General features: G+C 39.5%; 1 protein-coding gene across 1 annotated transcript in view; it reads right to left on the bottom strand.

The window, feature by feature from the left end:
* Positions 1 to 1,018: 1,018 nt before the first annotated feature.
* scrib (scribble planar cell polarity protein) overlaps positions 1,019 to 12,307 on the bottom strand; it is a 112,718-nt gene continuing 101,429 nt past the window's right edge. The window contains exons 47-48 of the mRNA XM_080794188.1: positions 9,804 to 9,858; positions 1,019 to 2,940 (exon numbers count right to left, since the gene is read on the bottom strand). Of these exons, the coding sequence (XP_080650314.1) occupies positions 2,801 to 2,940; positions 9,804 to 9,858 (195 nt within the window). The 3' untranslated portion in view covers positions 1,019 to 2,800. The remainder of the gene's footprint in view (positions 2,941 to 9,803; positions 9,859 to 12,307) is intronic.

Raw genomic sequence — 12,307 nt, 5'->3', positions numbered from 1 at the left:
ACTGAATTTCAGTCAGTGAGAGCAACATGGAAAGTATAATTAGTAGGACCTACATTAAATTAACATTATGCAACCCGTCAAGATATGCAAATTGACTTTTATTTTTTTACGAAAAGCAGAGAGAAATACTAGCTTGATAATTACTGAAAAGAGACATTTCTTGAGAGCGATTTTTACCGGGTCAGTTTCGCCTCTCAAGGCTCTCCCATTTATTAGACCAATACATGCAACAGAGCTCCACCAAGCCTGTCCTAAAACCCGGACTCCTCTAAGCAGTCCAGACATCGCTTGGTCTTAATAATTAGGTCTAAGACTGGCTCAGTTTAACTTCCCCCCAAAAAAGTCTGCTGTCCTTTCAGTATTTGTACATTATTCACACAATAATAAAACGATTTTTCAGTGGCGTCAGAATTAAATTAACCAAAAGAGATACAAAAAAGCAACACCTGCTACCTTCACAAAAAATAAAATAAATCCAGATATGTAGAAATATGACTTTTTCACATTGATGTAAAGATGCCCTGAAAAGGGCAAAGGGAAAAGTACCGTAACTTAAAAATGAGAGAAAAAGAAAAATGTGTTCCCAAAAAATATTCTGTATATCCGTGTTGCAATCAAATAGATCAGATGGTGATGCTGGTATCTCCAGTGCAGTCACATTCACTGAAAAAAGGGAATGTAACAGTAATAATGAAGCTGCCCCCATTCAAACCATAGATGCTGTACTACTGGCGTACTTTACACATCAGGACAGGAATCATCAAAAGGAATAAGGGTGATAACCGTTTTGATATAACCTCTTCGCCTAGGGGTTGCAAACAGTTCATCAAACAAATTGAAAAATAGCTGATAATTTTTAAGAAAATGACCAATTAATAATAGATACAATTTTCTGGGTGTGTCATTGTAGATGATTAATTTGATTAATCGTAAATTGTTATCGATAGATTAATGACCTGCATAGTTGCAGCCCTAAACCTATTCCCATTCTCTACACACGGAGATATCAGCAAGAAGCTCCAAAGTCAGCTTTTATTTTTTTTAGACCAGCATAATAAACAGATATGCGACAGCTAGTAAAATATAAAAACTGTACATACATAAATGGGAATTTCAAGATGGTATACAAAGCAGAATTTATGTAATAAAGTGATATGCCAATAATCAAAGCTTTGTTTAGCTTTAAAAATATTTATGAAGGTACATAGTTACATATATGTACCTATATGTACAATATACTATAAATATACATGTAGTTTATGTAATAAACTACATGTAATAGGTACATATAGATACATATAGTAGAGACAAACATGATTGTACAACAGTGTAATATATGTGAAGGCCTTCAATTCGACTAAAACGATATAATACAAAATTTAAAAACTCAATATATTGGCCGAGATAATGTTTGTTAACCACATTAACCCGTTGTTACGATTCTTGGCCATGTCATAACATAACATAACATTCGGCAAAATAATGCAAATCAATCTACAAGCTCCCCAACACGTTGTGAGCTTGTAGATGGACTGTTTGACGTATGACAAAGTATAAAAGGGTTTTTAAGTGGTTAAGAAGCTGACCAGTGGGGTGCAGGGTGGCTCAACCATGCCCCCAGTAAGGCTATCCAACGTTGAAGCTGCCACTACCTACTGGCGAAATGTGGAATTGCAGCACTTTCATGGAGGTGGACGGACGTTCATGACGTCACATTTGTAAGCCCGGACCTCAAATTTGAGGTCCGGGGCTCGGCTAGGCTAAACTTCCACTCGCTCGAGCCATTGAGTTATAATTATACTTCCGGCAGTCTTCCGGTTGCTTCAAAACGCCAATGAGCAACTTCTATTGAAATGAATAGCAGGGGGGTCTCTATCTTTTTATTACTCTATGGGCTCAACACTGACCACATGCTCCTTGTGAGGACTCGAGTTCAAATGTGACTACATGCCTCCACTTCCTGCTGTGTGCTTCCTGTCTCTCTCTACACTCCTAAATAAAAAATCTAAATAAAAGCCGCAAAACAAAACAAAACAAAAAATAGCTGACTAATGGCAGTGCAATAAAGATATGTAGTGTTTTTTTTTTTTAACATTGCGTCTGTGAAGGTAGCAGGATGTTCCACCCTCATTCAACATATATACACTCCTCACCTCCCAAATATTCAACAACAAAAAAAGAAACCTGACATTTTACAATCTATTCACTGAAAGCATCAAAAATATCATTCAAGAAAGTTAGTATTACAGCTATAATTCATCTCTTTCTCTTCCAGTACAATGTTTTATTTTTCTCTTCTTTTAAAAACAGCATCATCAAATAAGTTGGGGAAAATAAAAGTCAAAATAAAATACAATCAGTGTGGCCTTCCATTAATTGTCTAATAGGCTCACTGAGAATAGAACCTAAATTGTTGTTTTTGTTTTATTTTAAAGGAGAAGGTCTAGGTAGCAATGCTAGCTGCTTGCTAACCGTGCTAGCGGTTTGTTGTGCCCTAAGGGACTCTTTTTTTGTATGGTCGATGTCTTTGTGCCGACTCATCCATACAGACTGTAAAAGGCATGACTGGCACACAGGATATGATCCTAAGTGAGTATGTGTGCTTCTATGATGATGACGATGATGATTTTCAGCTTCATAGTCTCTGCAGTGGTTAACGGAAGAACAATTCTTCTCAATCTATGGACACAGCATGTAATGTACAGTATATAGCAGTACTGACTCAGTCAGCGCCTCTTCTCGATACGAACGTGTCCCGTCATGTCCAAATTCTCCTCGTTGCAGTGTGCTGTTTTAAGGGTTACGTGGGCACGGCAGCCTCCAGGCTGCGGCGGCCTTGTCTCAGCTTGCGCTTGTTGCTGTAGAGAGCCATCTCCTCCAGGGCCGAGGTGGCAGACAGTGGGGAAGAAGGCACCTCCGCCTCAGGATTCACAGCCGGTGCTACTGGGCAGAACAAAAAACAAAACAAACACATGGAACAGCTTACATTAGTGGGTTCTACGGGTAGTTGCCACATGGGGGGGAAGGCAGGTTTTGCCTCACAGACATTCCACGCCATTAACCTGCCGTGTAGCAGAACGGCAACTCTGTGCGTCTACCAGTAACCTCACTCCACTAGTTCGAAGACTTTTTCTAGTTTAGCATGCATACACAACCGTATCTTTTATTTATTGTTCTAATCGCTAACGTTTAAAAAAAAAGGTAGGATAAGTGACATTTCCTGGTTAAAACCTTTTAGTCATCTCGTCTCTCCAGCTCTTTAATAAACAGAAAATGCATTTTCTGGTAGGTGACAACATTTCAGTCAATCAGGATATCAGATATCGGTACCCATTTATCAGCTATATACAAGTTCCAATTTTGTCTACTCATTTCTTTGTGTCTTCACTTCCAATTTCACTTAATCTGTATCCTGTGAGTTCTAGTATAGCCCATATCGTACGGCATACTATAGCGCGCCGTTTTTCATCATTTTTGAGGATTTGAAAGAAATGACGAAATGACAAAAACGATGGGTTATAGCCCATGTTTTTTGAAATTTTGAAAAGAAAAGTTAGCCTCGTTTCTCATCATTTTGGACCGTGGGCTATAGCCCATATCGTACGGCATACTATGGCACGCCGTTTTACATCATTTTTGAGGATTTGAAAAAAATGAAAAAATGAAAAAAAACGATGGGTTATAGCCCAAGTTTTTTTAAATTTTGAAAAAAAAAGTTAGCCTCGTTTCTCATCATTTTGGACCGTGGGCTATAGCCCATATCGTACGGCATATTATGGCACGCCGTTTTTCATCATTTTTGAGGATTTGAAAAAAATGAAAAAAACGATGGGTTATAGCCCATGTTTTTTGAAATTTTGAAAAGAAAAGTTAGCCTCGTTTCTCATCATTTTGGACCGTGGGCTATAGCCCATATCGTACGGCATACTATGGCACGCCGTTTTACATCATTTTTGAGGATTTGAAAAAAATGAAAAAATGAAAAAAAACGATGGGTTATAGCCCAAGTTTTTTGAAATTTTGAAAAAAAAAGTTAGCCTCGTTTCTCATCATTTTGGACCGTGGGCTATAGCCCATATCGTACGGCATACTATGGCACGCCGTTTTTCATCATTTTTGACGATTTGACAAAAATTAAAAAATTAAAAAAACGATGGGTTATAGCCCATGTTTTTTGAAATTTTGAAAAAAAAAGTTAGCCTCGTTTCTCATCATTTTGGACCGTGGGCTATAGCCCATATCGTACGGCATACTATGGCACGCCGTTTTTCATCATTTTTGAGGATTTGAAAAAAATGAAAAAATGAAAAAAAACGATGGGTTATAGCCCATGTTTTTTGAAATTTTGAAAAAAAAAGTTAGCCTCGTTTCTCATCATTTTGGACCGTGGGCTATAGCCCATATCGTACGGCATATTATGGCACGCCGTTTTTCATCATTTTTGAGGATTTGAAAAAAATGAAAAAATGAAAAAAAACGATGGGTTATAGCCCATTATTTTTGAAATTTTGAAAAAAAAAGTTAGCCTCGTTTCTCATCATTTTGGACCGTGGGCTATAGCCCATATCGTACGGCATACTATGGCACGCCGTTTTTCATCATTTTTGACGATTTGACAAAAATTAAAAAATTAAAAAAAACGATGGGTTATAGCCCATGTTTTTTGAAATTTTGAAAAAAAAAGTTAGCCTCGTTTCTCATCATTTTGGACCGTGGGCTATAGCCCATATCGTACGGCATATTATGGCACGCCGTTTTTCATCATTTTTGAGGATTTGAAAAAAATGAAAAAATGAAAAAAACGATGGGTTATAGCCCATTATTTTTGAAATTTTGAAAAAAAAAGTTAGCCTCGTTTCTCATCATTTTGGACCGTGGGCTATAGCCTATATCGTACGGCATACTATGGCACGCCGTTTTTCATCATTTTTGACGATTTGACAAAAATTTAAAAATTAAAAAAACGATGGGTTATAGCCCATTTTTTTGAAATTTTGAAAAACAAAGTTAGCCTCGTTTCTCATCATTTTGGACCGTGGGCTATAGCCCATATCGTACGGCATATTATGGCACGCCGTTTTTCATCATTTTTGAGGATTTGAAAAAAATGAAAAAATGAAAAAAACGATGGGTTATAGCCCATTATTTTTGAAATTTTGAAAAAAAAAGTTAGCCTCTTTTCTCATCATTTTGGACCGTGGGCTATAGCCCATATCGTACGGCATACTATGGCACGCCGTTTTTCATCATTTTTGACGATTTGACAAAAATTAAAAAAACGATGGGTTATAGCCCATGTTTTTTGAAATTTTGAAAAAAAAAGTTAGCCTCGTTTCTCATCATTTTGGACCGTGGGCTATAGCCCATATCGTACGGCATACTATGGCACGCCGTTTTTCATCATTTTTGAGGATTTGAAAAAAATGAAAAAATGAAAAAAAAACGATGGGTTATAGCCCATGTTTTTTGAAATTTTGAAAAAAAAAGTTAGCCTCGTTTCTCATCATTTTGGACCGTGGGCTATAGCCCATATCGTACGGCATACTATGGCACGCCGTTTTTCATCATTTTTGACGATTTGACAAAAATTAAAAAATTAAAAAAACGATGGGTTATAGCCCATGTTTTTTGAAATTTTGAAAAAAAAAGTTATCCTCGTTTCTCATCATTTTGGACCATGGGCTATAGCCCATATCGTACGGCATACTATAGCGCGCCGTTTTTCATCATTTTTGAGGATTTGAAAAAAATGCCGAAATGACAAAAACGATGGGTTATAGCCCATGTTTTTTTAAATTTTGAAAAAAAAAGTTATCCTCGTTTCTCATCATTTTGGACCGTGGGCTATAGCCCATATCGTACGGCATATTATGGCACGCCGTTTTTCATCATTTTTGAGGATTTGAAAAAAATGAAAAAAACGATGGGTTATAGCCCATTATTTTTGAAATTTTGAAAAAAAAAGTTAGCCTCGTTTCTCATCATTTTGGACCGTGGGCTATAGCCCATATCGTACGGCATACTATGGCACGCCGTTTTTCATCATTTTTGACGATTTGACAAAAATTTTAAAATTAAAAAAACGATGGGTTATAGCCCATTTTTTTGAAATTTTGAAAAACAAAGTTAGCCTCGTTTCTCATCATTTTGGACCGTGGGCTATAGCCCATATCGTACGGCATATTATGGCACGCCGTTTTTCATCATTTTTGAGGATTTGAAAAAAATGAAAAAATGAAAACAACGATGGGTTATAGCCCATTATTTTTGAAATTTTGAAAAAAAAAGTTAGCCTCTTTTCTCATCATTTTGGACCGTGGGCTATAGCCCATATCGTACGGCATACTATGGCACGCCGTTTTTCATCATTTTTGACGATTTGACAAAAATTTAAAAATTAAAAAAACGATGGGTTATAGCCCATGTTTTTTGAAATTTTGAAAAAAAAAGTTATCCTCGTTTCTCATCATTTTGGACCATGGGCTATAGCCCATATCGTACGGCATACTATAGCGCGCCGTTTTTCATCATTTTTGAGGATTTGAAAAAAATGCCGAAATGACAAAAACGATGGGTTATAGCCCATGTTTTTTTAAATTTTGAAAAAAAAAGTTATCCTCGTTTCTCATCATTTCGGACCATGGGCTATAGCCCAGTGGTTCCCAAAGTGGGGTCCGGGGACCCCCAGGGGTACCTGAGGGAGTTCCAGGGGGGACCCATCTATTTTGTTAATGTTCATAAAGTGCTAAAGTTTTTAAAGCAGTGGTTCCCAAACTTTTTCATGTCAAGGACCCCCAAATTGACACTACTTAGCCTGTGGACCCCCATTTGAAAAGATATGCCAGGGACTCCCATAAGAGAAGACGTACACATTTAGACGTCTACATTTAGACGTCTACATCTAGACGTCTGTATACATTTAGACGTTTACATTTAGACGTCTACATTTAGACATCTACATTTAGATGTCTACATTTAAACGTATACATTTAGACATATACATTTAGACGTATACATTTAGACAGTGTCCCCCCGAGTGCCTCCCCAGTGTCCCCCCGAGTGCCTCCCCAATGCCTCCCCAGTGTGCCCCCTGAGTGCCTCCCCAGTGTGCCCCTGAGTGCCTCCCCAGTGCCTCCTCAGTGCCTGCCCAGTGTCCCCCCAGTGTCTCCAATAGCAATACAAGAGCAATAATACAAATTAATCTTAATGTATTAATCTTATTAATTAATGAATCAAATTAATTAATTAATCAAAATTGCGGCCTGTGCCCAGCACCATGCCAAAGCTTTTTCCTGCAGGAAACACTGCTTGTGGTTGTAAATATATTGTTATCCGTGTTGCGAGGATGAGGGGGTACCTGGAAAAATATCTACCCCAAAAGGGGTACCTGGTCCAAAAAAGTTTGGGAACACCTGCTCTATGGCGATTGGATAACATTTCTATCCTGACCTGAAAATGCATTTTCTGTTTAATAAAGAGCCGGAGAGACATGAAGACTCCCGTTACTGAACAAACACTCTATAGCAATGAGTACTATCAGAATATAGAGCTACAGTATTTAACACTTATTTTAACCAAAGAAAATCACTTTACCCTACTTTTTGAACTCTATTTACATTGGACCCTTTAAAATGTTTAGCAGAAGCTCACTCCAATTCCAATTGTTTAGATAGGCACGATCATGGCTTCTTGAAATGCACTCAAAGCTAAAAAGGTTGCTGGTAGACATACAGGCTAATGTTGCTTTGAAGGCAATAAGGCAGACAGGTCCTGTGCAGCAGGTGTCTGAGGGCCAGAAGGTCCAATAAAAATAAAATGGTAAAACACCACCTTCACCTGCAAAATAGGCCCCAAATCTACACCCCAGCTGGACGCCACTAGGTTCATTAGCAGTTGCAACTGCTAAAGAACTGGAAATACTGGACTCATGATTGGATAATGGTGAAATAAGCTCAGAGACGAGAGAGCAAGGGCTGATTCGCTCCTTTCAGCAGTTTAGTCTTTCCTCACTTTGATTCCCCGTCTGGCCATGGTCATATAGAGCGTCGCAGTCATGACGACGCCAGGCCCAGGAAATAATTCCCAATGCATTTTTCCTATAGGCATTTCAAAAAAGTATATATTTAAAGACCTTTTAAGCGTCGTACGAAGCCAACTCGAGTCGTGACAAATCATGACAACAAACACAATATTTTGGACCAAACAAATAATTACAAAGAAGAAAAACGTGTTGTAACCTGCCATTTTTTTCTTCTTTCTAATTCTTTGTTTGGCCCAAAACATTGTGTTTATTGTCATGATTTGTCACGACAAGAGTTGGCTTTGTCCGCGGCGTAAACGTCTTTAAATAAATACTTTTTGAAAAGTCTGAGGAAAATGAACGGGGAATTATTTTCCGGGTCTCTCGAGGGGGCGGGACTGCGACACATTAAACTCCAGTTATGTAGGCAAGTCAAAAAGTGAATCAAATTTTAATTTTAATTTAGTCTTATTCAAAGTGGCTCCATGCGTGGAGCCTGGATCTTGGTTAGAGATTGAGAATTAGTTTGGCACTCCAATCAAAGTTCACTGTGGTCCGATCAACCTGCACCTGTGGAACAGTAAAAGGTGCTTGCACACAACCACGTGATATGTACTGTATCAAATCGTTATCCACGCAGAGTGCATGCAAGTCATGGTAGTAGGAAGGCAGGGTGCTCAGAAACTACAGCATACAGGATTATATAACCCATTAAGACCCGAGGCTGATTCTACAAATGTCTTCTACAGTTTTCTGAAAAACATGTTGCAATATTAGTGGTTCTCAAGCATTTTCATATCAAGGAACCCAGAATTATATGTATTTGGCCGCTGACCCCCATCTAAAAATACTTTGTTCCAGGGACCCCCAGGAAGCAAAGAAAAAATTGATTTGTACAATTTCTTAATAGCCAAAGGATAAAACAATGGTTAAAGTGGTTAAATAAAATGACAGATTCTTAATGGGAAGTAGTTCTCAAACGATTTCGTGTCAAGGACAGCCAACATCTATATATTAGATTAGATAACATGTATTCTATTGCTAGTTTGATCACTTAAAAAACTCTTTAATCTTAAAATAACAAATAACCGAAAATAGCAGATCTACAAGCTCACAGCACTGTAACGTGTTGTGAGCTTATAGATCTGCATGCTTTCATAGAAGACATGGTGGCTTCTATGGAATCCAAATGACTTGAAATCAGTGGTGACGACTGAGAACTTGAATCCAGAAGCAGCTTATAACAGCAAGGCAAACCCAGGTAGAGATACCCTCCCAAAAGCAAGTCAGAGTTCTTTAGTGGGACTATCCCAACGCTACGCTACGGTTTAACACACAAGAAGCAGGGTTAGAGACTTAGAGTAAGAAAACACACACATTCAAAAGACCAAGAGAGAGCACACAGTCCGCAAAAAGCACACACTCTCTCTTTCTCACAAAGACACACAGAACAGTGTATGAATCCTACCAATAGGAGACGCTTATCCCAGGTAGTCACCTGAATCAATGGAACAGAAACATCAAGGTATACATTATTGGGGAGACCGGGTGTGGCCTTTGGGGGCAGAGAGGCAGTTTGAATTCATGTCAGGGTGTACTGGCCAGGCCACTTTATGAGGACAATTCTATAAAACGTGTCAACATCTGGCAAATTACAAATGTGTACAAATCCTTGAAAGACAAACTATTTGTTCATCTTGCTTCTTAAATGGCAATTTTCTCCTACTTTGCCTTAACCTAAAAATAAAATCACAGCTGAAGGGCATGGAAACTGGCCACTCACCTGGGTTGCTGGAACCATCATCCATAAATTGCACATCGTCAGCAGCTTCTGGGGTCTGGAAGGGAAGAGGACAAACTAAATGTCTAACTGAAGGGCAGGGAGCGTGTTCTACGGGAAACCTTCACCACGTAAGCAGTCAGTGGCAGTGGGAGGCCTGGCGACAGTGTTGATTTCATCGATTAAAACCATGACGAAAAATGTTCGTCGACTACATATAAACTAAACTATGATGACTAAAACTAAGACTAAATATATTGACACTTTTATCAACAGGGGTGAGAAACTGTGCCATCTGTCCCACTGCCAGCGTAGCACCACCCAATACCACTTCCCAAAGGATTCAGCCCTTCAGAGAGAGACAGTGTCTTTACATCAGATGTTATTTCCCCAAGAGAGCTCGGAGGGTTAGAAAAGGGGTTTGCTGAGTTAGGTCATCAGTGGGGCGGGGGGGGGATTGCTGTATTTATGCAGCAAATAGGCCTGTCACAATTATTACATACCGTAATCGCTTAATCGCAATTATTTGAGATAATCACAATTATTTCTGCATAAACGTCAATCGTTTCCATGTTGAAACGTGTCCACATTTGGAAAGAAAAACATATTAAAAATGATTAAATTTGTCAGGGATTTCTTTGCATATTTAAAGGCATTATGTAACTTTAAGCCTAAATTCTCTCTCTCACACACACACACACACACACACACACACACACACACACACACACACACACACACACACACACACACACACACACACACACACACGTCATAGGTGAGAGGGTTTCCAACACAAGAGCAAAGGTAAACAACCAGCCTGCCCCCAAAAAAAACAAACCCAAGGTGCAACACAACATGTTTGACAAAATTCACAAAACCAGGATCACTGAGAAACAGCAAGGAACAAAAATGAGCACAAATCCACAGCCGGAACTCAAGGGGAATCCAGATGAAGATACAGACAGCCACAAGATGCCACAACCCCCGGGTTATCCAGATGAAGATACAGACAGCCACAAGATGCCACAACCCCCGGGTTATCCAGATGAAGAAACAGACAGCCACAAGATGCTACAACCACCAGAAACTAGAACCACTTCAACACAAGCTTAGCTCATCATGCCAGCGTGGGATTTATCCACCCTGCTATTTCTATGCTGTTAAAAAAAGGAAGACTACACCCATTTTTAACCTATCTTCGTGTAACTGGTCCTCACTAATGCTCATTATAACATGGTACCATTTGTGTCTGCCCTGTCCGAGTGCTGTGGACAGTTCAGAAAGCCGCCTACCAGTAGTCTAGGAAAATTGGCCTCAGATCCTGTGCAGCAGGGGCGTGGCCCAGTGCGTTGCGTTTCAAATGAAATGCGAATCAAAAGACAGGGGCGGGTTCCACATGGAGTGGGCGCTACATCTAAATAAGACGGAAGGGAAACAATTGCTCCTTGAGCGGTGGTGGCCTACTACAATTCAATTTGGAATTGGATTCCCTTCGGACTATTTTCATGGTATGCACAGTGCTTCAGACCGGAAAGGGGAGTGTCCGCTCAGATTCTGAGCGCAACGTACTTCCCTCACAGGGATACATTCCTTTTTTCCCAGAAGTCTTTCTCGCCCGCCTAGTGGCGAAAAATTAAACTTCTGGGAACTCAGATTAGCCTACCAGTGACATCATCGATCGGGAATCCTGGCGTTCTATTCCTGGAAAGTTAGCATGGTATAATGGAAGCCATCGTTTTCACGTTATAATATATAATAATAAAATAATATCTTGCTTGAAAAAATAAAAAAAAGTGTCACTGGTAGGTGTGTTTCAGAAGTGTCCACAGCCCTCCTATGAGACACAGGCTGAGTAGAGTTCGTCTTAACCACTGTATCATGAGCATTAGTGTGGACCAGTGTGGATTACGAAGATAGGTTGAAAATGGGCGAAGTCGTCCTTTAACTATACTGATCGTATATGCCCGCCTACATACAGAAAATCGTGCTGAGGCAGCCGGTTAGTATTTGCCCATATCCTCGTGGTGGCTCCTTTGCTCTTACTTCATATCCAGGGGTATTAAGAGGTAAGAGCAAAATGAACATTGTGTGAATATGGTCCATAACATTGCTGGTTAAATGATAGAATCAGTTTCAGAGGGGAAGCCTTGGGTGGAGTTGGGTGGCGTTGTCGGCCTGACATTCAGCTCATGCAGGGGGATGAGACCCAGTGAGGGTCCGTCACCTTTTTTCCTTTCTTCCCCAACTGAATATTTTGTTAGTTAGGAGGTCGAATAACTCTGGATGCGGTGATTGGTTGAGTGTTAATGTCACATTATTGGTGGGGACGTACAGTATGATGATTGGTTGAGTGTTAATGTCACATAATTGGTGGGACGTGTGATGATTGATTAGCAGGTTATAGCTGGTGATGTGTGGAGGGACAATAGAGGGAAGAACAAGAAAAACCATTGAGAAAAGAAACAAAAGGTTTAACAACCAGGTGCCGATTATTCTTCTGTGTC

The sequence above is a fragment of the Protomyctophum bolini genome (genome assembly GCF_963924005.1).
Source record: "Protomyctophum bolini genome assembly, chromosome: 21".
NCBI lineage: Eukaryota > Metazoa > Chordata > Actinopteri > Myctophiformes > Myctophidae > Protomyctophum > Protomyctophum bolini.
The sequence above is the reverse complement of the archived record's forward strand: the minus strand, read 5'-3'. Positions and strand labels throughout refer to the sequence as shown.